A 27,170-nucleotide genomic window follows, 5' to 3' on the forward strand; every position below is an offset into this window, starting at 1 on the left:
AGCACAGGAAGTTACTTAAAAGTGCACTGTAATTGGCATCAAGAAAGGGCTTCGCTGCTGAACTGGGACCTGACTCCTCTGCCTTTCAGAGCTCTGCAGGGCAACGAAAGCAACAGGCCACACCCCTACATAAACATAAAAGATAGCCTAGAAACACTCAGCTGCTTACATGCTCTGGTTGTTATAAGGATGCAAAGAACCACTCTCTGGCCCTGCTGCTCAAGTCACTGTCACAAAAGCAAACTGTCAAAGTGCAACTCCAGGCATAAAGGAACGATCTTTATTGCGCAGATTCAGGAAATCAAAAACAGAGAAAGCAGATCTTTCACCTTATATTTGTAGCCTTTTTCCTTTTGCTTCCCTCTTCTCCGAAGAACAGGCAGCTCTTCAAATTGATGTCTCCCTTCAAACAGGACAATAGCTTTTCCAGCAACCCAGGCTTTCTCTGAAGGCTCTCCTAAGGCATCCACGTAGTACTCTCTGTATGGCCTCCGATTGGAAACTATTCCAAAAAATTTAACAGAATTAACTCCTTGCACACAACAAAACGAAGACAAAATCTATCATAGAAAGCAGCAGCAATCTATCAGTTATTTGTACAAAGCCTTTTGCTTAATAACATTTCCACATGAATGCCACTTCTGGCAGTTCCTAGTCAGGACTAAGAGAGACCCCTCTGCACTGCTGAACTCATTGCTTTCTTACAGTGATTAACAGGGCTAAGATGATCTGTTTCCCCAGAGCAAAGACTACAGTCTGGCTGCAAAATAGATTGGGAAAATATCCAAATGTTGTTTGCTCTTTTCTCCCTCGACAGAGGTAACACACAAGGCAGCCAATTTCTTGTTGCTCCTCTCTGATGAACGACTGAACAGCCCATCCACTTGGCTGCTGGGAAGAGGAAATGGTGCACCAGCAGCTCCCAGAAACAAGATCCCACTGGATAGCATTTACCCATGCAGGCTGTACCTCCCCCAACACAAATAGCTCCACGCTTTGTTAACATACGAACTCTTATTCTGGACATTAAGCATTAACAGTTGTGTTTAAATATACCCTCAGGTGCACACATTTGCACTATGAGAGCAATGCATGCATCGTGACGAAGAGCTGTTTGTAAAAAGTTAATTCCCTGCTGTGGGCACTACAGTGCACAGCCACGGAAGAAAACCATAAGGGCACTATTACAACCACTTCCAAGATTTTTCAGAGGTGTTTCCTGAGCAAGAGCACTTAATGGCACAAAGCAATGAAGAACTGAACTGGTATTGGTGTTCCGGTGAAAGACAACACGTTTCAGGTGCTGGAACAATGCCAACAAGGCTTGAACATGAGTAATAAACTCCCTGCAATGCTCCCTTCACGCTGTCCTGGGAATACCTCCACATAGGTATTTCCCAGGTGAGCACCTAGCCAGAACTTTGCAGCCCCTTTTGTTTGTGCTGCCTCCTCTCAGAGTGCCTGCACGGTGCCAGCAGCCTGGCACCTAGCAATGCCAGCACTCACATTCTGACCAACAACAGGTAAATGATGATAAACCAGGGCAAAATCAATCCAAGGACAACGATGGCAGACCGAATCCCATCTACAGTACTGGGATCCAAGCTACTGAACTTCAATATTCCAGCCCCAAAAATACCTGCGTTGCTCAAGAGCTTGCCAAGAGAAGGCAAGCTGCTTTAAACATCACACCACGCCTCAAACCATGAAGAGAGGAGCTTTTTGCACAAGAGAGGAGTTTGAAGCAACCTGCCTCGTTTTGAAGAGCTTGTTCCTATGACAACAAGAGAGCACTAAGGCAGGAGGACCATGCTTGTTACAGTGAGTGCAGAACCCCACAGCACCCTGCTCCCAAAAGCACCTGAGTTCAGATCCACCTGGTCTGCCATTCACCACTCAAGGAGGTGAGATTAATAGATTACAGAGAACAACTGGAAATCTTTCCTCAGAGCAATCTCGATCCCAACATGGATAAAACACAATTTGAGATTCTATGATATGGCTGGAGAACAGATCATGCCAAAATTTGTTAATAGCATGTTCCCTCTCTGCAGAGTTACACAGACTGAGAGGGGATTGCTGGACAGATCTATATATTAAATCCTGTCCATGAATTCAATGGGGGTGGGAGGACACAGGTGGATTCTGGCAACATCCTCGATGGGAATTTGAGAGCTCAAGAGGGACTGTTCACAACTGCGTGCTCAGTATTACCCAGAACCAGGATGAATGCTTCCCAGAAGATGAAGAGGAAACTGAAAAAACAGTAGGAAAGACTACAGCAACCAAACCAGCAGCTGACATGAGCACAATACAGGAAAAGCTACTTCATGTCTCTAGAGAAAGAGCAGACAGCTCTGAGCCTATGGTCAGTAGGAAAGTCTATTCATTCTCAGCACTTGGCTGGCAAGGGCCAGGGAGCTGTCAGATGCAGAAGGCACCATTCTCTAGGGATTTCCCATTACTCACAGTACAAAACAAACCAGAAAGGGAAACACGGAAGAAATAAATACAGCTTTCAATTTGTGGCAGTCTCCCCATGGTAGTCAATATGATCCTAAAAGCAGTGTGAAAGCTTTCAAATAAAGTTCAATTTCTAAACCACTACTTCTCTTCTGTTCTCTTGATCACATATCTATGCTGCTCTGTCTTGACCTTGTGCAACTCCCATCCTTCCTGGGCTCTACCCTCTTCTTCCCTGCTCACATACGTGCAGCTCTGGCCTATTTCCTTCCACCCCTTTCCCTCACACGCGGTTTGTTCTTAGTCTCACTAACACACTATGTCCTAAGCTTTCACACATGTGGCTCCATCACAAGGTTTTTCTGATATATCCCCATAAACAGCCCCCTGCTTCCCAGTGCCAAACAAGGCCAAAAAAAAAATCACTTCCTCTCACACATTCACATAACGCCTTAAGGCATTCAGCAGCTAGGCTGTTTCACCCCAACTGCACTTCACAGCCTCTCCTGCTTCCCTGTCCCCAGCCCGGCCAACTCCCCAAGACACAGAATGGCTTGGGCTGGAATGGACCTTGAAATCCATCTATCCCAATCCATTCTGTAGGTTGGCTGCCCCCTGCCAGCTCAGGTTGTACAGGGCCCCATCCCACCTGGTCTTGGGCACCTCCAGGAATGGGGCACCCACAGCTCTGGGCAGTGCTGCCAGTGCCACACCAAACTCTGAGTAAAGAATTTCCACCTAACACCTCACCTAACTCTCCCTTCTTTCGGTTTTAGCCATTCCCTCTTGTCCTATTGCTATGAGATCCTGTAAAATGTCAGTATCCCTCCTGTTTGTAAGTTCCGCTCAAGTACTCCCCAAACATTCAACAGCTGCCTGTGTCACTTCCTCAGCTTTAGCCCCTTCCTCCTGTCACCTCCCTGGTGTAGTTCTGCTTTACAGATCAAGGTCTTCCTTTTTTTTTTTTTTCCCATTAATAAAGAACCATACAACTGCTTCACTTTGCAGTCTGAGTAGATACAGTACCTTTCATTTTTGAGTGACAGTCCAGCACTGGGTCATGACAAATTGTGCATGGCCACCACGGGCGTCTGTTGAACTTGGCCCAAACAAGATCCCCAACTTCATACTTCACTGGAGTAGGTTTCTTCTTGGCTCGGATCTTTGGGGAAAAATCAGAACACAAGAAATCACTAAAGCTCCAGATGCTTTTAAAAAGCCTTGCCTCCCCCTTCCCTGCATGCAGATTACATCTGGCCACCAGAGACATTTACATGAAAAAGCAAGTCCTGATTTTACTTAGTGGCTCCTGCACCTTCAAAGAACACCATCATTCTTCTCATCCTTCTGAGAGAACAAAACAATAAACTAGGGTTTGATTTTATTGAGTTGGGTTTTCTTTTCGTGGATTTTCTTTTTTTTCCTTCCTTCCAGTGAGGAATGTAACCTGGTAAATGACCACTATGAGTTCATCCATTTGTCAGAGCAGGGCAATATCCTGAGTCACAGCCAGCTCCGATGACTTCACTAACACCAACTGCTTCATTTCAAACATTGTGACATACACAAAAAGGTAATGAAAGACAATGAACTATTCCTGACTGGAACGAGGTGATGAGAAGAGCAAATAAAAGAGTCGGCATGTACAAGGCTAATGACTGTCTCAGCTCATACACATGCTCCGGAAAAAACCTTTCTCATAAAATATTTGAAATCAAATGCAACTACAAAAAGAGAAAAGGAAAAAAAAACAAAACAACTTTTGTTCTAATTTTGGGTTTATGTGACCAGAACTGCCACTGCTCTTCCCCAAGAACAGTGAAAGCACAGCCACTCCCTCCCTCCCCCCAGCGAACACACAGACCCCTTCTGCTTCCCAAGTCTGCCTGCAAGGAACAGCTCTGTACACACACCCAAAGACACTTCGATTCTCAGGGCACTGCAGCAATCAGGAGAACATCACAACCTTGCAATACAAACACCCAACAACACACACACCCGACGCTGCTCACTGCCATTCCTGCCTCACCATCGCCGAGCAGAGAGCGGATCCCTCAGTTTCCCATGAGCGCAGACCCTTCTGGTTGGACACTATGGCACCAGCAGAGGGTGGGGATCCCAGAGCTGGCCTGCATTGATGAGCTGAGCCCGGATAGGTGCTGGAGGCACCCACGTGCCTGCTGTGGGGCACCCTCCTGTTTGCCAGCACTTGCTGATGACCTGGCTCAGGCTGTTTCAGCACTGGAAGAGCTCTAAGCAGTGCTGCAGGTACTTTTACCAATAAGCATCAGCAATGTGCTCCCCATTAGAGCTGTCATGACACAAATACGCACCTTCTCACTTCATGTTTTCATCCTGCTCACCACGCCTCAAGGCACATCTCCTGCATTTCAGAGTTTAACATCCTAGTGACTAAACTGCAACAGATCTCTAATAAAAGGAATATCCCACTGCAGGTCAAGTTTTATGGGATCTCTGCACGTGGTTACAGAGACTACAAAAGGATAAAGTTCTCTGTTACATGAGGTAAAGCAGGTAATTACCCTATAGACGCCATTGCTGAAATTCTTCTCACTCAGCCATCAAAAGCTATAGCAATAATTTATTTCTGAGCAGGAGCTCGGGAGGGCAACGGGAATAGGCAATGGGGGCTGTCCAGCACAGGAGGCAGCAGTGCAGACCTGGAGGCACTTCAGACATTGATGCTTTTTCAGATGCAAACCCATTTTTTTCTCCTTTCCTACACACGTGCTCTTCCTGTAAAGGTGACATTTAACCCAGGTATTTTATGCATTTTTCAACACCAGGTTTTGAGGTGTGCACACATACTGTAACAAAACAAAACCTCCAACGCACCGCAGAGCACACACAAGGCATGTGCATCCCAAAAGCTGTAAGCCTAGTGAAAGCAGCTGGGCCAGCAGCACAGTGATATGGGGATTTGACAAAGTCATTCACACTGATTCACCTGGGCGACACCCCCAGCCCCGTCTGGAGGCAAATCTGCATTTAAATGAACATTCTGTCACCCTCCCATACCAAACACAGCCGCCTAAGGAAAATTTCTTTCGAGAACCTATTCAGAGACAATGCTTCAGTGCTTAACTCCCTTCCCAAATGTTCAGCAGGCTTTTCAGCGTCAGTCTGTCCGCAGCCATTCTCATGCCTGCTCTGTCCCTTCCCTGGCAGCTACAGGAAGCATCAAGTGGATGCAGGCTGAATTCTTGCACTGCTCCTCCCCTCTCTAAAAGCAGTAGTTATCATTTCCAGGTATGAGACCTTTAAACTGCTGTGCGACAGATAACTGTAACCCTCAAAGCATGCATTCCTGCGGTCAGAATACAACAAGTTTCCCTCTAAGAACAGTTATACTAAGTTTAAACTGGTAAGAAATCCTAATGGCCAGAACTTTGGCCACACACCAACGATGACTCTTCCATGAACTACAGAAAGCCCCATGCTTTTTCAACTCATAACCGAAGTACTGAAGTTCAGATGTAGCCCTTACGTCTGCTTAGAATAATTAACACAGAGCACATTAATTATAATTAACATTATCCACAGAGCATTAATATATGTAACAAAACCAGCGAGCAGCAGCACTACAGGGAGGACTAGCTCGTGCTGTAAACTCCAGCAGAGATGCAATGAAGAAATGTGAAGGTGAGAGGATTGGTGAGGAAGGACAGCACGCTGCCCTGCTTCATCTGCACTCATCACACTGTGCTCTCTGTCGTTCTCCCAAAGGGAGTGAGCACTGTCTGCTCTGTTATCAGCTGTTTGGCATTAATTTGCTGTTCAGATGAGACAAGCTACAGTCTAAACTCTAGATTATATGCAGTATTCCAGACCATTCTGTGTTATTTTTGGAGAGAACAAGGGCATACATTGTGGGTGTTCTTTAATCAAATCCTCTCCACCAGTACTAGACCCCCAAAAAAGCACTGAGCCTTGAGAAAGCGACGCGAGCTGAGGTGTAGAGACAGGACAACAGACTTCTGCCTTGAGAGCCACCTCCTGAATTTGTATTACGCAAAAACCACAGCAACCTCCGTAACTTGGCGAGTGAAGCTGAGCGCCAGCTCTCATTTCATGACTACTCTAAAGCCCTGAACTGTCTTTCAACAATCTGCCTCTCTTTAAAATAACCACATCATTAAATAGCGACAAAAACAAAGCTCGTCTGATGCCCGCTCTCAGCTCTGTCACCTCAAGCTGCCGTTCAACCCATTAATCTTGCTGAATAGAGTGGTGCAAAGCACAAGCACACACACGCTGCAGGCTGCACCCTCCTGCAGCAGCTCGAGTGCGCTGCCACCTCCTGCATGGCACTGCGTGTCCCAGCAGCAGGACTGGGAAGCAGCCATCTCACCAAAGCCCAGAGAGACCCAACTGCATGCTCAGTCACAAGCCAAGATTTTCAGTGTTATGCACCCCAACAGCTGAGCCTGACAGGGCTGCGCCCAGCACAACCCTGCACATTGGTAATTCAGAGCTCCTTTGGAAAGCCGTCATGGAAAACCTAGGCTGGAATGACCCTTTTATGGCTTATTCCTTAACTATAAGTGCAGTGTTATTCGTTCAGTAAAGCAATGGGCAGAACATGCTGTTGGAAAGGCTGGGGGAGCAGAACAAACTGTGCAAGGAGGATGCTGAGAAGAAGGAAGGAAGCTCCTGACTCCCAGCAAAAACAGAAAGATGCCGCCTGGCCTGGTACAGAAGAGTGAACAGAACAAAAGCTAGGGAATAAACACACAAGGAGGTGACACATCCAGATGATAATTAAACAATACTGAATAAACAATGGCACTAACAGCAGGCAGACCAAGACTGTGTATTTCCTCGAAGCACGGCAGATGAAGCTCTGCAGCAGCAGCCCGGGGTACCTGTGAGCAGATGGGTATCTGTGAGCAGATCTCATCACAGGAGCAGCTGCCAGGTAGCAGGAAAACCCTGACCTGAGCTGGAGCACACAGCAGCACACTGGGAACAATACCCAGGGCTCTCTCTGAGCCTCTCCTTGCTGGGGCAGCCCCTCTCTGGCTGCTCCCTGCACTGGAAGCTTTAGTGAGAGTCAGTCTCCTGTCTCCCACCCTGATTTCCTTCCTTAAAGCTCTCTGATCAGGAGTATTTTCCCAAAAGGAGGAAAAGAAAGGCAGTGAGTTCACCTGATTCCAAACAGCTACTCTGGTGTTGCTGAATCTGAAGCTCAACTTCCCAGCAAAGAAATGCTAACAGGACGAACCTGGGGCACAGAATTCCTATGCAATGACTGCTTCCCACATAGATAACAGTAAGATTTCTACCAGAGTCCTTCTCTTCCCTCCAGCCTCCCATCCTGACAGGATCACTCTGACTCCATTACTTCACTTTGCTCCAGCACCTGTGCACTGAGAAATGAATGAATGTAGACAGGAGAAGATGGGACCTGGGAAATGATCTTTGCTCATGAATATGTTGCACGAAAAGATAAGAAAATGAAATGAAGAACAATACTGAAGCAAGATCAAGAATGGAAATTAATAACTGCTCACAATGAAGTAAAAAAATAAAACTGTCACTAGGAAAGATTCTTCTTTTCAATAAGCTTCTGTGAAATCAAAACCAAACCTGACCAAGAAGACTGGAATGAATATTAAATTTATCTGCCTTAAAGCTGAAGCAGTATTAAGAAAGCAAAACGAGGCCAAAGTGCATCAGCACAGGTAGAGCTGTGCTGGAGAGTGCTCACGGGGAGCACCAGCTCTGCATGGGGAAAGAAAAACATAACCAACCTAACAACACAACAACACAAACCACAACACCTGCATGCTGAAATCACCACCGCCCACACCCCAGTGAGCACGCCAGCACTCCGCTTATGGCAAGCAGTGATGCAAACACGGAAGTCAGAGGCCTGCTGGAGAGCCACAAACAGCCTGTGTCACGAGGACCATGATGTGCTTTGTCCTCCCAGAGCAGGAGGAACCCTGGGGACCAACCTCAGCACCCAGTGCCTGGCCTCTCGCTGGGCTCCAGCAGCCTGACCTACATCCACATCCACAGTGCACACACTGACCTTATCTGGGACGTGATGACAAGCAAGTGTTCAATACTCATTAATTCGGTGTTCACTAGTAGAAAATCCAGCAGACATGGTGACAGAAGGTGAACTTCTGTGTGCTTCTTGACACCTGCCCTCTGGCTAAGTTTTTATGTTCCCTGGCTTGGGCTGCACAGTCTGTAAATGGAAAGGCTGCTGTGCATGCAAGAAATACTGTAAAAGTTTAAGATGAAGAGAGTTGGTTGCATTACATTGACAATTTCATAAATCTTGAAGCAGCTGTTTCAAGTTCAGGAGTCTCACACAGAAAGAAAACCAGGTATGAGCACCTCTGTTTCATCACTTTCTTAATGGTGGTAATTTTTGCTTATGAACTGAACAGAACAGCAGTGTGGCATCACAGTAAAGAGAAATAAACAACAGCAAGATGTGAGGGAGAAGGGAGAAGGAAGCAGGTGAGAAAGGGAACAGACTCATCCCAACACCCAACGAAGAAAAACACACAGACACAGAGGATTTCAGAGCACTGACAGAGATGAACTATGCCTGGGAACGCTCAGCTTTGCTTGCTTATCTGCATGCATTTCAAATGATAAACTAAAAGCTAGATTATTTAACCCACACTAATTGCTTTAAGAAAGGGAGGAACTGCGAGCACTATAGGAACCTGGCTGAGTCTCACAAAGACACTGTCATCAAATATTTTCTTACCATCCATGAACTAGTGAGAAACTGAAATGAAACCAGGTCATCAGATATGCCTGATTTTCAACTTTATTTCTGTGTTCCTTTATTCTATCAAACTGTTCACAAGCAAGACATCCGATAAACACAGCCACTGCTTTCAGAAACTGAGTTTCAAGACACACGAAATGAAAGCCATATCCAGATTGCGCAAAAGTAGAAGCATTCATTGTGACTTTGGCTGTAACCAGAAAGAAGCAGTGTTAGAGAACAGCACGTGCACACCGCAAGGAGCAAATGTCTATCTGAAACTTCGCAGCTAAGAACCGGCGGTTTGGGATAGAGCGCACGTGGAACCACTCACAGTGTCTTACACCATCCGTAACCCACAGAACAAGTTCCTTATCAAGGATTTAGGCAAACAAAGCCTTGCTAAGGAATGAGTAGGCTGCTTCCTTGGGTGAGCACCCCACCACCCACAGGCTGCATGGGATGGACAGAGGCAGCAGCGGGAGGCAGGCTGCCTTCCCCAGGTGGTCTCAGCACTGGGAGTGCTCCCAGAAGTGCCTCCTCCCCACAGCCCACACACATCCAGGCAGTGCCTGTTGCTCTGAGCAGGGTCACAACAGCAAGCCAGTGCTGTGTGGGGCAGTGGGTGGATGGACACAGACAGCCACCAGTCCTGCCTCTTGTTTGGAGCTGGACCTCAAAGAAGCTGTGGTGACAGTGGCACAAAGCTGCAGCTCAGGCTGTGCTAGGGATGTGCATGAAGGCTCCCTGGCCAGGGCAGCTCCCCACCAAGCACTGGCACACAAGGACAAGATGGCACAGGGACTTTTCTTCTGAAAGAAGAGCAAAGTAAAGCTTGAAGCAATCTCAATGGTAACTGCACAAAGTCAACACATCAGCTTCAGCAAGTGCTTTCCCATCCCTCAAGGGAGGCAAAGCACACTCCTAGATTCATCAACGCTTTCGGACACAGAAGAGATTGCTGTGCACCAAGTCCAGCCTTATCTCCGCGCAACACTCAATCACTGCTGCAGAAGCTGCCGTGAGCAGCTGCACTGAAACAGTTTTCTAATTTGATAAAAACAAAGAGTAGAGAGATACCAATGCAGCAGCATCTCACGCTCCACCAATCACCAACAGCCAGGAGCACCCAAGGAGCAGCTGAACCACGACTGTCCTGCCACACACCAAACCAAAGAGCCCTAAAACCCGCTGTGCCTGCACCAACTGCACCTGATGCTTCCAACCTTCCCACAAACAGTGAACCAATGCAGAAGGAATGTTTTAACTTCCAGCAATCCACCCAAGCAGGCAGTGCCTTTACCCAGCACTGCAGCCTGCTCCTGGCCCTGTGGTGCCTTTCACATTCTGCCACACACCAAACTCAGGATGGTTGCACACCACATCCAGTGCTCACAAGATGTTCTGCAGCTCCACACTCTGCACACTCACCTCCATGGAAAAATGCTCCGTAGCCATGAAGTTACACAAAAGAAAGCAATGCTATTGTTGATAGGTCTAAATTCGCTGTACAAGAGTCTGCACCTGGGAAGTGTTTAGGGGTCCACAAATCACCAGAGGTTGAAAACCGCTGCTCTAATTCAAAGCAGACTCTCTCACAGACCTTTTCCACCCATTAACGTGGAAATCCTGGCAATGCCTTAACCACCATAAAGGACTTAACCCTGTTTTACTGGGCAAGGACTGAGCTGTGCAGCACAGATGGCTGTGTGCACACAGAACAAAACATCTGTCACTTTTTCCGGGTATCAGAAGTGACATTAACATGATGTTTTTAACGTGCCCAGCCCTTGCCAGGAGCCTGAGTTTCTTCCTTCAGGTACTTCTGGTCCCTGTGCCATTCCCAATGGCGTTACACAGGAAGCTGTCAATCACAGGCAGGAAAAGCAGAAGCATGTCCTAAGCAACAGGGAAAGTTAAACACTGCCCTTGACACCAATTTTTGAGTTAATAATGTCTTTTTAACATACACATTCTCAACAATAATTCAAAGAATACCACTTCTTTCCTGAGGCTTGGGGAGCTTATTACCCATCTTCAGAGCTGACAGCTCTTGGGTGAGATTGCAATTTGTTCACTTAACATGGGGACATTTTGAAAATGAAACCTTTCCATGCGGCACTGCGCAGCTCCACTCCTGGACGGGGAAGCACCGGGTCGGAAGAAGCTGCTACATTTGCAGGAGGCACAGAACAATCCCAGAGCTGCAAACACAACATAACCATTTTGCCCCCAGGGTCAGGAACTGCTGAAACAGTATCACAGGGTGCCACTGCCACAACTTTCAACAAGGCTTCGGAGGAAACTGTAACATCAACATTCTCTCAACAGCAGAAACAGTTAGCAAAAACCCCAAGGTCTGGGAGCTGCCCTTCCCCTCAGAAGCCAACAGCGAGCAAACACAAAGCAGAGGGGCACAGGGACTCTCAAAGCCCATTCTGTGCCACTGGCTGCTTCCCTCCTGCAGCAGCCAGCGGCACATCCCTCCTGCCACATCTCATACAGACCAGAACCAAAATGCTGAGTGAAGTCTGCGCTCCTCTAGTAACAGCCCTATACTAAAGGCTTGACTAAAGGATAACTATTTATGACCGCAGAAAGGATGTTATCCAAGACACCGCTTGAATGAAGTCTCTCCTACCCAAGCTTAACTTTCCATTTTAGTTTAGAAAATAGAAGTGACAGAGGTTTTTGACATTTTATTCCACAAAACCACACTGTCAAGGCTATCCAAAACACATACCTGGTCTCACTGTCTGATCACAGCTCCAGAGATCCACACAGCCCCATAGGGACAACAAAGGCATCCATCACACACATTGCACACCATGCTGCTTACCAAGAAACCACATTATTTTTGGTAACATCACACAAACAAACAGAAGCTAATCAAAAATAGTAGATTAGAGAACAAATACAAGCAAAACAAGAAGAGCCATCACTGCCAAATGCTGGGATAAATGCTCCCAGGAGTCAATGCCCTGCACAGGAGTTCAGCCCAGAGGGACACACACGGCTGTCACCCGGCTCTGCAGCACAGCAGCCATCAGCACACCACAAACACGGCATGCTGTGCTATCACAGCCTCACAGCCAAAGGCATTAAGGACCTCAAAACGTGTGGTCAAGCTATGACAAGAGCCTAGGACAGTGCCAAAACCACAGAAACACCCATACTCTTCTTGATGTCCACCATGGTTTAATCCCTTTGTGAGCAAGTCTAGCTCTGCTCAAAACATGGACGTACTTCTGAATGACACTCCAAACCCAGGGGCTCAGCAGGTTTCACAGCTCGGTAAGGTCCAGATCTGTGCCTTCTAGGAAATAACATCATCCCAGCAGGAGAGCAGTATGCAGGGAGCCTGTCCTCCTGGCCATACACGCACTGAAGACAGGCACGGGTACAGACAAATAGGATTCACTTCCCCTCACTGTGAAGATGTCAGCTGCCCAATGAAACGGATGCTCCCTGCTCATACTACTGCTGTGCCCATTCTGCCTCAGGGACCCGATGCTACCAGCAGGTATTTGCACTACAACCAACAACCTCTAGTAGAAGATTCCTTCAGAATCGTTTACAGAATGGTACAGGTACCTCTGCCTCTAGAGAAGACAGTAATGGCCACAGAGAAGCCTGCCAACAAATGGTGAGCCACAGTAACCCACACACAGAGGATACAGTTGGTAACAAGCGCACAACACTGTGACCGCAGAATGTAACAGAACCTCTCACCATACTGGGGATTGGTTCCAGGCTTAAAGGGATCACTTCTCTGGCCCTTAGTTTTGTAAGCACCTTGAGCATGCCACACAAGGTATAGCTCCAGTGAACCAAACCCCCAGTAGCCCCACACACCTCAGGTCATCGGGGTCCTGCACATGAATGCATGGCACAAAGCTGCACACCGTGTAACACGTGTGCACAGGAATACTTCAGCCCAAGGACTCTCAGTTTCAAGTGCTATGAACTGAGCAGCTCCAACATACTTCGTGGGCAGCAATTAAAAAACAAGCTGGCAAAGCAAAAGGTAATAAGGTACACTACTTACATTTATAAAGAAGCGAAACTTCAACACGAGAATTACACCAGGAGCAAACCCATCTCTCCAACACTGCAGCACTGGAGCTCTGGCAGTGGGGCACAGCCCAGGGCCCCAGCACCCATCTGACTGCAAAACACTGCCGCAGGACAACCTGCAAGGCCAGGAAACTGCTGAAGACAGGCTCACATCAAGCTGATAAAGAACAGAAAAATGTACAAAGCGTCCATCCATTGCAGTGCAAATGGCTGCGATCCAACAGCAGCACGGAGGAGCCATCAGCTGCCCGCAGTCGCCCCATTGTCAGGTCGGGAGCAGAAACAATGGCCCAACAACGGCCGCTGTCATTTGTCCCTCTCTCCAACGAGAAAACCCGGCACTCACGCTTTGAGTTTCAGCAAACCTTAACCAAGATTAAGGTGGCCGTTAAGATAACTTCGGAATATGCGCATCCCTCTTTACACCTGAATGCTACCTGGTCCATGCGCTATTAACAGCCCCCTGCAACACAATGCCATCCTGCACACCTGGTATGCATCCCACAAAGACACAGCCAAGTGCCGTCGGTCCTGCGGGAAGCACCCCTGGCACTTGGGAAATCGGCCTAAGAGTTCCTAACGATCCAGGGAACCCCGAAAGCTTACCGCAATCCGACAGGCTGCTGCCTGCATGCTGCCCTGCTGGCAGAGCTGAAGGGGCTGTGGCTTCGGGAACAGAAGCTCCGACCAAACCCTGCTGCAAAGCAAAGGAGCCCGCGGGTAAACGCGGTTATCAGTGGCCCGGCTATGACGAGCTGCCCTAAAAATAGCTGTGTGGAGCTCCTGGGTTTTGTTTTGTTGTTAAGTTTGTTTGGGTGGTTCTGGTAAGATGTAGCAGGCTCTCAGAGAAAGCTGACTCGAGCCACTCAAATCCAAAGGGGACAGAAATTAAATGCCTGTACGAACAGAGCATCTGAGGGCAAGCCTGGCTACTCCCATAGCTACTGTGTAACATTTAGCAATCAAAAACTATCAGCTCTGTCTCAGTGGTAACCTGGAACAGGCAAAAAGCTTTCCCATCCCACAAACAGCACAGCTGAAATGAATGACCCCGCAGACAACCTCCTGTTATCAGAAGGAAGATGAAGAGGAAAGATCTCAGGTTGAAGAAAAAAAAAGTAAAAAAAAAAAGTTTAAACATTCTGTGAGGTGAATGCCACACCAGGGCACGCAGGACAGCAGCTTGACTGGAAGCCAGCCCTTCGCTCCATGCCCAAATAACGGGCTCCATCGTGAAGTGTTATCACCATTCCAGCTGCAGCGTTGCAGTGCACGCAGCAAAGCCACCGATAGTTGTGGAAGTACCTCTGCTCGCTTCTGTTTACAACGTGAGACCCTCCCACAACCGCATCACTGAGCACATGTCTGAGAGATACCCGCTCCGCTCCACAAAGCTACGCACAGACCTCAGCTGACAGCAGCCTCTCCCCGAGCACCGGGTCGGGGCTCTGCACGGAGAACACCGCTGCTCCCAAAGGCACACGCTGTGGGGTCATGCCCTGCACTGCCCCAGAGCAACTCCCACAGCAGAAACACAACAGGTTCCCCAGTGACTGAGGGTGAGAGCAAGTGCTTCTCCAGAAATACAGCAGTAGCATCTGTCTGGCAGCAACGGCCACGCTGAAATGAGAAAAAGCAAAATGGTTGCGGGGTCAGTGCTGTCACACGGGTTACATTCCACCTTTTGCATCAAACCATGCCTCAAAGCTGGAGCAAGGCAAGCTGAAGGCTACAGAAACACACTTAAAAATAAAGCACTCGAGGAAAATACCGAGGATCTCTAAGAACTTCTGTATAACGGACGTGCCTATAAATAACTCAGGGAGCTCAACTGAGGAATGCTGAAAACCATCCCAAAGTTTCACTCGCATTCAGAAACGAGCTCTGCATACGTCACATGCACCCAAGCGCCGTCAGGACCCGGAGCTGCAGCACTCCTGTTCGTTAAGCACGGCTGGAAAGAAGATGATGGAACAGGAGCAACGCCCAGAAACAGGCTCAAATAAAGCGAATAACGGGGAGCCAGGGCGAGGGGGAAAAATGTGGGGGAAGAGCCCCGCAGCTCGGGACCTGGCGCCCAAACAAAAGGCTCCGACAACCCAGATGCCAGGAGACGAGAGAGGTCTCCCGTCCCCATCAGCTGCCTGAACACGCGCTGAGAGCAGAGCGGAAAAAAACACGAATAATTACGCAGCTGCGAAGGCGTGATGTCTACGGGAGGGAAAAAAAATAACCGCGACAACAAATAAATACCGCGGCGAGAGCCTCAGGGCCGTGCGACAAAGGCACGCAGCGCCCGGCGGTGACAGCGCGCACGTGAAGGCGGACGGGGCCGCGGCCCGGCCCGGCACAGCGGCTCCCAACGGCGGCCGCGCTGGTGTCAAATCTGTCCCCTCGGCAAGATGGCTGCCAGCAGGCCGCCGCGATGTCAGCTGCCAGCCGCGGCCCGGCCGGGCCCGCAAGATGGAGCCGCGCCGCTCCCCCCCGCCCGGTGCCGACCGTCCCCATTCCCCCCCTCCTCCCCGCCCCGGCGCAGCTTACGAGCTGCAGCGCGGCCGCGGCGCTGCCGGAGGGCTCCGCGTTCTCCCCGGGGCCGCCGTCCAACCCGGGCAGTTCGGCAGGCTGCAGGCGGGGCGGCTCCGGGCTGCCGGCCTCGCGGCTCTGCTCAGGCTCCTCGTCGTAGTCGTCGTCGTCGTCGTCGTCGTCCTCCTCCTCCTCGTCGTCGTCGTCGTCCTCCGGCGTCTCGTTGCCCTCCTCCTCGTCCTCCTCGTCCCCTCCGTCCCGCAGCAACAGCGGGAAGCCCGGCACGGCGGCGGGCTCGGGGCCGGCTCCGCCCGGCGGCTCCTGCGGCGCGGGGGCGCGGGGGGGCGGCGAGCCGGGGTCGGGCAGGGCCTCAGCGCCGTCGGCGGGGCCGCCGAGGTACTCGGCGCTAATCATGGAGGCCAGGTCCTGCAGCCGGCGCAGCGGGATGTAGCAGGACGACGGGTTCTGCCCGTAGCCGGGGTTGGCGGCCGCCAGCTGCATGGCGGGCGGCTCGGGGCCGCGGGGCTCGCCGAACGGACCGCCCTTGGGCTCTGCGGCCGGCAGCGAGGTGCCGAAGGGGACGAGGCAGCTGCGGCGGCTCACCTCGCAGGCCTGCTCCATGCCGGGCGGCGGGCATCCACCTGCGGGCACAGCACAATGGGGTCAGCCCGGCCGCCCGCACAAAATGGCAGCCGCGCCCCGGGGCCCGCTCCGCTCCGCGGCCCCGCGCGGGCGAGAGAGAGGGAGGGCGAGAGGGAGGGAGGAATGGAGGCGGCCGCCGCGCCGCTAGGCCCGGGCCGCGGCCCTCCGCCCGGCCCCGCTCCGCTCTCCTCAGCTCTCCTCCGCTCCGCCCGCACGGCGAGAGGCGGCGCCCGCCGGGCAGCGCTCACCTGCGGCCGCCGCGGCCGCCTCGCCGCCGCCTGCCCCCGCCGCGGCCCGAGAAGGAGACGCGCCGACCCGGCCCGGCCAGGCCCCGCCAGCGCTCCTCCGCCGCCTCCCTCCTCCCTCCCCCGCATGCGCGCGCCCGGCGCCGCCGCCATCCCGCCGGGCGCGCGCCCCCCGCGCCTGCGCGCGCGCCCCCGCGCCCGCTCTTGGGGTTCGGCGGCGGCCAATCAGCGCGCGCTCGCGCGCCCCCCCCCTCCCCTCCCTTACCCCCCGCGGCGGGCGCCCCCCTTCCCCCCCCATCCCCCCCCCCGACAGCACCGCGGGGCCGGAGCTCTCAGTGCTGCCCCCCCCCGGCGCGCCCCGGCTCGGCCCCGTCTCCCGCTCCCACCTGCGGCCCGGCCCGGCCCGGCCCGCCCGCCCGCATGCCCCCCCCCCCCCGTGCCCCGTACCCTCGGCGGCGGCCCCGGCCCCGCAGACACGGCTCGTACCGCGCCTCACCTGCGGGCCCACCGTCCCCAGCCCCGCGCGGGGCCTACGGGCGGGTGTCGGGCCCGCGGGCGCCAACAAAATGGAGGCGTTCAGACCCCGCGGGCACCGAGCCCGGCCCGGCCCTGCGCGCTGCCCCGGCCATTGTCCGCCGCCCGCTCCGCTCCGCTCCGTTTCCCCGTTCCCCGCCACTCGCCCGCACACCGCCGGGCGCGGCCCTCTCCCGCTGGGAAACGGCGCCCGTGTCCTCGTCAGGCCCCGCCGCGCCGCGCTCCCGCCCGCCCCGCTGCCGGCCCCGGGCCGCCCCTCCCCGCACACCGGCGGTCCCCCGGGCGGTGGCGGCGGCTGCTCCGTCGCTCCGTGCAGATGGGGCTGGGGGCTTCGCCACGAGCCGCGCGGGTCCGGGCGCCGCGCCACGGCACGGCTCAGCAAGGCTCGGGGGGCAGCGGCCGGGGGCAGTGCGGGGCCGTGGCACACACCGGGGCGGTGCTGCTCGGGCCGCGTGCCGCCGCGGGGCTCGGCGCGGTGCGGCGCTGCCCCCCCCTCGCCCCCCCCCTCCCCGCCGCTGCCCTTTGTTTCCCGGCCGGGCAGGGGCCGCGGGGCCGCTCGGCGCTGCGCTTCCTTCCCGGGGCTGCGGGGCTCCGCGACGGCCGGTGGTGACCGCAGGTGGGCACGGGGACAGGACCCGGCCCGGCCCCGCAGCGGGCACCGCCCCGCGCCCCTCCGCCCGGCGGGCACCGCCCTGCGGCCCAACGGGACCACCTCGGTCGGCCCGGAGGGGCCCCGCCGCCGTCCCCGTGTCGTCGTGCCACCGCCGCGACGTGGCCCACGGTGCCCCGCGGGAGCGCGGCCCCGCACCGCGTCCTCGCCGCTCGAGGCCCCGGGAGCGCCTTTCCCTCCTTCCTCCCCGCAGCCACGTGCCCCGCGCCGCGCCGTCACACTCCCAAAATAAAGGCGGTGGTTTTATTTAGAACCCCCCCGGGGGCGGGCAGGGCTCCGCGTGGCAGCGTGGAGCGACTCCGCGCCCCGCGGCCCTCCCGGAGCTGCGCGGTGCCAGGATGGGGCCCCGCACCGGGGTGGTTGTGCCGGGAGGGGGGAGGGGGCTGCGGGCAGGGCCCGGTGCCGCGTGCTGGAGGCAGAGCTCGCGGACACCCTCAGCCTCCCCCTGCCTCGCGTGGCACTGTTATCGATCCAACCCGCGGTTGCGCGGCTGCCACCGTCCCCGCGGACGCTCTTCCGGCCGCTGCACTCCCGCTCGGGTGCGCGGCGCAGAGCCATGGCCGCCTTTTGTGTGAGCGCTGCGGGGCCTCTGCTCGAGCCCTTCCCCGCGCGGCCTCCGCCCGCTGCCCGGTACGCCCGCACGTTTTGCCGGCGGCCTTCGGGCTCCGTGCCACGCACAATGCCGCGGAGCGGACCGGAGCCCGGGGGGGGGAGAGAGCAGCCCCGGAGCGCTGCGCAGCACAAAGGGTTCTGGGAACGTGGGGTTGGCGAGCGCGGGCGAAAGGGTTAAAGCTGGCGGGCAGAGGGAGGGCTGGCCGGGCCGGGAGGAAGGAAGCTGAGGAGGAGAGGAGCGGGGAGCATCCTGCCCGCAGGGGCCCCTTCCCCGGGGGAGCGAGCGGCTCTCCGGGCCCCGGGCCGCGCGGATGAGCCGTGCTCCGCGCTGCTTGCACCGCACCCTCGTCCCCGCGCTGCAGGCGGGCAGCGCTGCGCCGTCCGCTGCGGCGTCCAGCGTGGATCCCCACGCTGAGCACGGTGCCGCGCTCCCGCCGTCCCCGCAGCCCGCGAACGTCGGTCCCGGGGCACGCGGGGAGCGAGGCTCCCGGAGCCGGGACCGCGGCGCGGGGCTACGGCACGGTGCCGGAGGAACGGGCTCGACGCCCCGCCCGCTGCCCGCGGTGCCGGCAACCCTGTCCCCAGGGCCGGCGATGGCTGCGGCGCCCCGCGCCGGCTTCAGCCCGCTTTTCCCCGCAGATGTGTCCCTGGAGCCGGGGAGGAGCTGCCGGAGCCGGCCGGGAGATGGGGCTCGCGGCCCGGAGCTGCCCGCGGGTGTGCGGCGTACGGAGGGAGCGCGATTCTGTGCAGGGGAGATTGTGTGTGCCGGCGGTGTGGGGACGGAGGGGTCCACGCGGTGTTGCAAGCGTGAATGCGTGTGTGTCCACAGGAGGGTGCAAGCGTGGGGCATTTTGCACGGCGTAGGAATGCGGCCTTGGGGATTTGGTTGCGAGCAGATGTCCGGGAATGCAGATGTGTTGCCTTCCTCAGCCCGGGAGGCAGCGTGGGATGCTATCACGCGTGGGACTCCGTGGTGCCTTTTCCCTGCCCCTCTTCCTTCGCTGCCCGGGGCCGGCGGTGCTCACGGGGAGCGGTGGGCGCCTCGCAGCCTCCAGCCCCACCCAGCAAGCATCCAGCCCCGGGGCAGAGGTGTTCAGGTGTTGTCCATCCCACAAAAGCCAGATGCGGCCGGGAGATAAGATCCCCGCTCCTTTGTTTTGGAGAAAAAAAGCGAAAAGCACCCTCTGTCCCGATAACAGGGTCGTTAAGCGAAGGCATTGGGCTGGCGTCGGAACCGGCTCCGTGACCCCGGCACTCAGCATCACCCCCGGGGCTCAGGACTCCCCCCAAGGGCAGCGGTGGAGAAAGGAAAGTCCCACGTCCCGCGTGGAGCAGCCCCGGCCCCGCGGCGCGGCACCTCCCGGGGCTCGGTGCCAGGTCCCGGCGCTGGGGGAAGGCGTGTGGGAACGGTGCCTCAGGAAACCAGCAGGATTTACTGGGCTACACGCTAAATCCCCCTCACAAAAGGGGCCTGTTCGTGGGGACAGGATGCCGGTGGCTCAGCCACACTTGTTTGGCCAACAGAGCCTGGCGGATTAAGGACAATTGGTTCAGCCCTGACAGAAAACACCAGGAATGTTCAACAATAAAACCGTCCTCCAGTTGGTGTGAGGCTGCGGGACACCCCGGCAGTCCATGTCCCTGCCCCACATCCCATGCCCTGTACGCCGGTCCAGCCCGGTGCTCCCCAGCCCCAGGATGGAGGGGATGCACGGCTGTGTGGGGCAGCACCAGATCCTGAAAAGGCTGGGCACAGCATCAGGCACTGCTGGGACCTCGGGAGCAGTGTTGGGGACACCCACGTGTTGGGCTGCAGGGATCACACCACACCCTCCCCCCCCCCCCCCCCCCCCAGCCTGGGAGCAGAGCAGGGGGACATAGCAGATAGACCAGGGATGGCTCTCCTGTGGCTCGGGGGGGGGGGGTTGGGGGGCAGGACTGGACAGCCCCCCTCTGCCTGGGCAGTTTGCCCTCCGGCGTGTGAATGCCCCATTCACGGCTGTGCTAAATGCATTGGTTCTGGCACATTAGCGGACAGCTGGAATCCTTCCTCGGGGCAGGGAGGCTGTAGGGCCAGGGCAGGTTTCACACCTGCTGGTGGTCTGGGGGCCCTGGGGGGGGGGAAAGTATGCCCAGGGGAGAGGGGGAGCAGGGCCCCACGGCCAGGATCTGGGAGAAGGGAAGCAGGACTGGGCTCCCTCCAAAGTGGGGAGGTGGCCCTCAGACAGCTCTGAAAGCACATGCAAGGCAGGTCAGGCTGTGCCCCCCAGCACTGCCCAAAGATGGCTGCACCCTGCTGCCAGCACAGCACAACGTTCCACCTGCCCTGAACCCCAGCAGTTGGGGCACATCGTTCCCCAGAGCCAGCTCCTGTGCACGCTGGGGGCTGCTCCCCTCCACTGGTGCTGCTCCTGCAGCTGGGAGCTGGAGGAGGAAACAAGATCCTGGGGCTAATGGCCCGGCAAAACCCAGCCCTTGCTCGAGTGGAGGGAACGAGATGAAACCCTAGACACAGAGAGACAGCTGCAGCCCCTGCCTGAGACGCTCCCTGTGGAGCTGAGTTGGGTGCTGGAGGGCAAAGTGGGCACCAGGAGCAGGGCCTGCAGCCCCATAACCCCGCTGCCAGGGGCACTGGGGTTAGGATAAAGGAGCACAGAGCCCATAACTCACTTTTATCGGGGGTCCTGGGGCCGGCCTAGGTGGGGAGGGGGGGGGGGGACCTCACTGCACGGGGCCTGGGGCTCTTTCCCAGCCTGGGAGCCAGCAGCAGTTGGTGGATCAGTTTCAGGGCGATGCTGGTAGCGGAGTTCACGGTGGCTTAGTGCAACAGCGGCTAATGGGGAACAGATGCAACAGTGCTTTGTGCCGGAGTGGGGCTGGAGGCATAGGACCCCACTTCCTGCACCTGCGGCACTGCCCCCCAGCAGCACTGCCTTCCTCCCTCACCCCTGGGAGCAGCCCAGAAACTGCACCGAGATCTATTAAAAAAAAAATAATAATAATTTATCAGGTCGATATTTCATGTACATAAATATTCATCTCTATGGCTATGTACAGAGGCAGGCAGCGGGGCTCCCCCCAGGAGCCACTTCCATTGAAGCATGGGACAACAGCCAACTCTCCAGGCGATGCCAGGGGCCCCTGGGTGATGCCCACCCCTGCAAGGCAGGGGCTGACGCTGCCAGGACCCAACCAGGGCTGCAGGCTCCAAGCAGAACCATTATAGAGGACTGCAGTCCCCAACAGAGAGACCCCTATGCCCAGAGAAGTGGGGAACAGCACTGTGAGGAAAACTGCTGGCATCCGCCCAGCCCCTAAGTCCTGCCACTGGGGTAGGCAAAGAGGCAGGGAGTGAGCGGCAACGGGTCGTGGGTGAAGACGGAGTCATCAGAGGAGCAGGTGCTGGTGGTGTCCTCGCAGGAGGGCGAGTACTGCTCGAAGGGCATGGAGAGGTCCAGGTACTGCAGAGGACACAGCGCTGTCACTGCCTGCCCTGTGCCCCTGCAGGGGCTGTCCCCTCCTCCGCTCACCTCCTCCGAGATGGCTGCCAGGATCTTATCCAGCCCCTCCACCAGCTGCTTGAAGGTGGGCCGCTGCGAGGGGACCGCGTGCCAGCACTCACGCATCAGCATGTACCTGGGGGTGAGGGCATGTTATGGGGGTGCTGCCACCCCATGCTCACCCACCCCCCAGCAGCAGTACTCACAGCTCGTGGGTGCAGTTGGATGGGCGGTCCATGCGGTGCCCCTCCTTCAGCAGCTTGAAGAGCTCCTCCACAGGGATGCCAGGGTACGGGGAACCGCCCAGCGTGAAGATCTCCCACATCAGGATCCCAAAGGACCACCTGTGATTGTACATGGCAGAGGACGGTGTCACTGTTCCAGCCCCTTCCCACAGCAGACAGGACCCTGTTCCTCCCACCCCTCTTACCCTGGAAGCAGGGACAAGAGAGCCCTGCTCTGCATCTGGGTAGAGCTTCACCCCACGGAGTGCCCCTGCCCTATAGCTGAGGACACCACAGCGCTACTTCACCCCACACACGGCAGCCCTCGGCCCCCAGCACTCACACATCACTCTGGTGGGTGTAGACACGGTCAAACAGTGCCTCGGGTGCCATCCACTTGACAGGCAAGCGGCCCTGCAGGAACAAAGCTCAGCTCAGCCAGCCCTACGGGTCTCCATCCCATCCCCTGCCCCGCACATGGCCCCACGCTCACATTGCTGGTTTTCTTGTAGTAGTCAATGTCATGGACATCCCTGGCCAAGCCAAAATCGGCGATTTTCATCACATTTTCTGCTGTGACCAGGACGTTGCGCGCAGCCAGGTCACGGTGGATGCACTGCCACGGGGGAACGCATCACCTCAGGCATGAGATGGCAGCTCCCACCCCAGACCCTCAGCACCACCAGCCCCAGGAGGTGCCCAGGCCTGGTGGCAGCCAGATCACCATCCCTACCCGTTTGGATTCCAGGTACTCCATGCCACGGGCCACCTGGTAGACGCAGGACACCAGGTCCTTGAAACAGAGCTGCTCCTCGGGCAGTGCCGTTATGTCAAAGGTGTAGTCGGGTGTGGGCGGCCGCCGGGCCCGCAGGTACTCGCGCAGGTTCCCCTTGGCAGCAAACTCCACTATCACATACAGGGGCCCTGGGGAGGACACACAGCACTCAGCCCTGCCCTATCCACCCCAGCACCCCCTGCCCCTGAGCCCCTCACCATCCTGCGTGCACACCCCCAGCAGGTTGATGATGTTCTTGTGCTTGTCCATCAGCTTCATCATCTCCATCTCGGAGATGAGATCAGCCAGGTCCTTGTCGGTGGCGTTGTCTGGGGACAGATGGCTGTGTCACTGTGTGCAGGGGTGGCACCAGTGCAGCGGCCACACCCAGGACACCGCAGCAGAGCCATTACCTTTGAGCATTTTGACAGCCACGGTGACAGCTCGGTCCGGACGCTCCCTGTCGATGCCGTACGCCTCTGCCCGCACCACCTGCCCAAAGCAGCCCTCACCCAAGGGCTTCCCCAGCACCAGCCTGGCAGGGAAGCAGAACCGTGAGCATACCATGGGACTGACCCTGTTCCGAGCCCAGGGGGCACAAAACCCCAGCAGTGGCACTGCCAGCCCCAGCCCTCCCTCCCCAGCTCCGTACTTTTCCCGGGGGAATTCCCACTTGGAATCCAGCGGCAGGTCCAGCTCCACGACGCCTGCCAGCATGGGGGCACAGCTGGAGGAGAGGCGGGTGACACGCATCAGCGACGTGCTGGACTTTCCCGAGGAGCTGGAGTCCAGGGAGAACTGCAGGGACAGCACAGCAGCCCTCAGGCACCTGGGACTTAACGCTGAGACCCGGTGCTGCTGGGGGCAACTGAGTGAGGGCAGCCCCTAGGGCAAGGTGACAGGGACAGGTGGCACCACCAGCAGGGCCAGCTGCTCACCAAGGTGCCCCCAGCTCAGCCCTCACCTGTCGGATGAGTGGGAACTTGGAGAGCTTGTGCACGGCCATGGGCTCCAGGGGCTGCTTGCTTGGCTGTGTCTGCATGCGGCACAGCACCACGATGATGAGGGCCATGGCCACGGCCAGTGAGCCCGATGTGTAGATGATGATGTCGGTGTACTTGGCCTCGGGGGCCTCGGCTTCATGCACCAGCTCTTCTTCTGGGGGAGAGCACACATCAGCCTGCTCCACGGTCCCTGTGCTGCTCCCACCCCTTCTAACCCTAACCCCAGCCCTAAACCTAACCCCAGCCATACCAGGGAGCACAGTGAGCCACGCTGACTGGTAGGAGAGGCCAATGGAGTTCCCTGCCAGGCAGGTGTACTCGCCCGCATCCTCCATGGTGACATTGCGCAGGTACAGCACCTCCACCTCGGAGCTGTTGATATCTGCAGTCTGTGGGCAGAGCGAGGGACTGTGAGCATCCCTGCGTGGGGACAAACTCCGTGTGCCCCTGTTACCCCATGGGCACTACCTTGAGCACTTGAACGTAGGGCACCCCGTCAGGGCCGTAGCTGCTGCCGTTCACTTCAATGTGCTTCAGCCACTGGATGTGGGGCTGGGCATCGCTGTACACCTTGCAGAAGAACTCCACGTCGCTGCCCACCAGGGCTGTGGTGTTGGCAGGCAGCCCCGCCTGCAGGATGGGCCGGTGCGGGGACCTCTCTGCACCCAGAGCATAGGGGCAGCGTCACCCACAGCACCCAGAAGCATCCCAACCCCACCTCCCTCAGGCGCTGGAACACATGGGCTGCTCAGGATGGGCTCTTCCACCTTTATCCCCTGCAGCCCATCCCCCCTCCCCAGCACAGTGGCAGCAGGGACCCCCCGGCACCGCCTGCAGACCCTCACCCAGCACGTCCAGCAGGTAGCTGTAGCGGATGCTGCCAAACCTGTTCTCCACCAGACAGGTGTAGTTGCCACGGTCGGAGGGCACCACGCTCTCCATCACCAGGCTCCAGTGCTGGTGCCTGAGCTGCGATGGGGAACAACAGGTTCAGGAGGGCTGCGGCTGAGCCAGACACCAGCAGGGGGGGAAGAAGGGATGGGAGGGAGGGGGGTTCTTACCCGGATGCCCCCGATGCGGTGCTCCCCCCGGAACTCACGCCCATTCTTGAACCAGCGGATGCTGGGGCTGGGGCTGCCAGAGGCCGGGCAGCGGAACTTGACCGTGTTCCCCGCGGGGACGGCGTACAGCTTCTTGTCCATGCGGTGCGGGTGAGTCCAGTACGGTGCTGAGGAGAGATGGCAGGCATTGCGGGATGGGCCGCATGGCCCTGGGTGGGGGCTGCCCCCAAGCACTCCTCCCATGGCAGCACTCACCTCTGTGCACATAGACGGGCTCCTCGCTGCGGTCCCTGTGGGGTCCGTCTCCATCGCTGTCTTCATCGTCATCACCTGATGCCAGCGAGTCTGCAAAGGAGAGCGGGTCGTGAGGGATGCCCCTGTCTGCAGGATGGGGAAATGGGGCTGCACTCCCCTCAGCGCTGCTCTGGGCCCTCACCCACAACAGAGATGGTGAAGCTGCGCAGGATTTCCCCGGTGCCCCGCACCCGGCACACGTAGAGCCCCGAGTCCTCGTAGGCGACCTCGGCAATCTCCAACACACTCTGCTGGAGGCGGACGCGGGGCCCCGGAACCAGCGGCCGTGACTCCTTGTACCAGAGCACGCTGGCCCCGCTCTGGTTGGCATCGCAGTACAGCTTCAGTGCGTTGCCCGGGTCCAGCAGGAGGTGTTCCTCCTCCGACTCCAGCAGCGGGCTCTCAAACAGCTCTGCAGCCCGGGAGAGACGCGCTGAGCGCCGTGCACGGTGCTCCCCGCCGGCAGCGTCCCACCGCGCTCCTGCCCGACGTGCACAGCGCGCAGCACGGCCCAGCGCCCGGCCGCCCCGTCCTGGCCAGAGACGCGGGCGAGGGCTGGACTCTGCCCCCGGGCACTGGGACAAGGCTTCCCCCGCGCTGCCTGGCACTGCCGCGCTCCCGGCCGAGGCCACCCACACCACGGTCCGTCCAGAGGGGTCACTCTGTGGCACAGGGTGCCCGCGCCCATCCCGCCGCACTGAGATGGGAAGGGACTGGAAACTCTCAGCATCAAACCCCTCCCGCTCCCCGCGGGCCTGGCCCACGCTGAGAAAGCGGCTCCAAAACAAACATTCTGCTCTGTTCTAAACCCAGAGCTGCTCGGAGCAAAAGCACCGCGCGGACAACTCAAAGCGGCGGCGATCCAGCGACGGTTTGACTGTACCGGGACACGCAGCCCCGCAGCCCCCGCCCCGTCCGCGTGTCCCACGCGCCGCCGTCGCGCCCGGAGCCCCGCAGCTGTCAGCACCGCGTGCGCACCACCGCACCGCACCGAGCCCAGCCCAGCCCAGCCCGCCGCCGGGCTACCGACGCGCAGAGGCTGCGAGAAACGGGGCCGAGAACAACCAGCTAAACCGACCCGCAGCTGCCCCAGCACCCCCCGTCCCGCCCGTACCTGGCTCCATCTCCCCGCGCCGGGAACCGGCCGGGCCGGCCGCCAGCAGCAGCCCCGCCAGGACGAGCCAGAGCGGCCGCATCTTCCGGGCCTCCCGCGGGAAGCGGCGGCGCGGTGCGGAGCCGCTCTGCTCCGGAGCCGTCGGGCAGAGGCGGCTCCGCGGAGCCCCGACGGCGCCGCGCGTGGAACGGGGACGGCGCGGCTCCTCCAGCCCGCACCGAACACAGCGGGGAGGGCCCGGGCAAAGTCCTGCGGGGCCGGGCGGGCTCCGCTCAGCGCCGCGGCCCCATGGCGGCCCCGGCTCTCACCCCGCCGCGCTGTGCCGAGGGCGCGGGCACTTTGTAGGGCGGCGCTCGGGTTACTCGGCGCCGCGGGCGGCCTCGCCGGGGGCGGCCCCGGCCCCGCCCGCTGCCCGCTGCCCACCCCCCCGTCCCCCGCCCCCGGGCCCGGGCCGCGCCGCGGCACCGCCCCCCAGCCCCCAGCCCCCAGCCCCCGCCGCGCGTTGCCGGGCGCCGTTCCCGTGGCGGGGCGCGCGGGCTAATTGCTACCGCTGCAATTAGCGCGGCGTTATCGCTGCCGGGGCCATCAAGTGGCCGTGACCCCCATTAGGAGCCCATAAGGTTGCGTCGTAAAACACCGCGGGGCCGTGAGGCGGGGCTGGGCCGGCCCTAATCC

At 57.4% G+C, this 27,170-nt stretch overlaps 2 protein-coding genes across 7 annotated transcripts in view; both read right to left on the reverse strand.

The window, feature by feature from the left end:
• The window catches only part of NSD1 (nuclear receptor binding SET domain protein 1), a 53,414-nt gene extending 36,008 nt beyond the window's left edge, over positions 1 to 17,406 (reverse strand). Inside the window, exons 1-4 of one of the 3 annotated variants that reach the window (XM_065734621.1) lie at positions 17,396 to 17,406; positions 15,839 to 16,461; positions 3,490 to 3,625; positions 330 to 502 (exon numbers count right to left, since the gene is read on the reverse strand). In XM_065734621.1, coding sequence (XP_065590693.1) covers positions 330 to 502; positions 3,490 to 3,625; positions 15,839 to 16,441 — 912 coding nt within the window. In that variant the 5' untranslated portion in view covers positions 16,442 to 16,461; positions 17,396 to 17,406. Of the gene's footprint in view, positions 1 to 329; positions 503 to 3,489; positions 3,626 to 15,838; positions 16,493 to 16,710; positions 16,767 to 17,395 lie in introns of those variants that run through there. The other 2 variants (XM_065734622.1, XM_065734623.1) reach the window with 2 other exon arrangements.
• A 4,096-nt stretch (positions 17,407 to 21,502) lies between these two features.
• Positions 21,503 to 26,814, reverse strand: FGFR4 (fibroblast growth factor receptor 4). 4 transcript variants are annotated; one of them, XM_065734618.1, is made up of 17 exons: positions 26,496 to 26,814; positions 25,524 to 25,793; positions 25,343 to 25,432; positions 25,088 to 25,254; positions 24,872 to 24,995; positions 24,495 to 24,685; positions 24,277 to 24,415; positions 23,987 to 24,177; positions 23,675 to 23,820; positions 23,436 to 23,557; positions 23,241 to 23,351; positions 22,981 to 23,171; positions 22,741 to 22,863; positions 22,591 to 22,661; positions 22,230 to 22,367; positions 22,054 to 22,159; positions 21,503 to 21,984 (listed from the first exon to the last, which is right to left on the reverse strand). In XM_065734618.1, exons 1-17 carry the CDS (start codon positions 26,575 to 26,577, stop codon positions 21,838 to 21,840), a joined length of 2,409 nt encoding a protein of 802 aa, XP_065590690.1. In that variant the 5' UTR covers positions 26,578 to 26,814; the 3' UTR covers positions 21,503 to 21,837. The 4 variants fall into 4 exon arrangements, with proteins under 4 accessions (XP_065590690.1, XP_065590688.1, XP_065590692.1 ...); XM_065734616.1 differs by having other exon boundaries at positions 23,987 to 24,180; XM_065734620.1 differs by lacking the exon at positions 25,524 to 25,793 and having other exon boundaries at positions 23,987 to 24,180.
• Positions 26,815 to 27,170: the final 356 nt, after the last annotated feature.

Source organism: Cyrtonyx montezumae, unplaced genomic scaffold (assembly GCF_038088225.1).
Source record: "Cyrtonyx montezumae isolate F1298 unplaced genomic scaffold, pur_monq_1.0 scaffold_18, whole genome shotgun sequence".
In the NCBI taxonomy this organism is placed as follows: domain Eukaryota; kingdom Metazoa; phylum Chordata; class Aves; order Galliformes; family Odontophoridae; genus Cyrtonyx; species Cyrtonyx montezumae.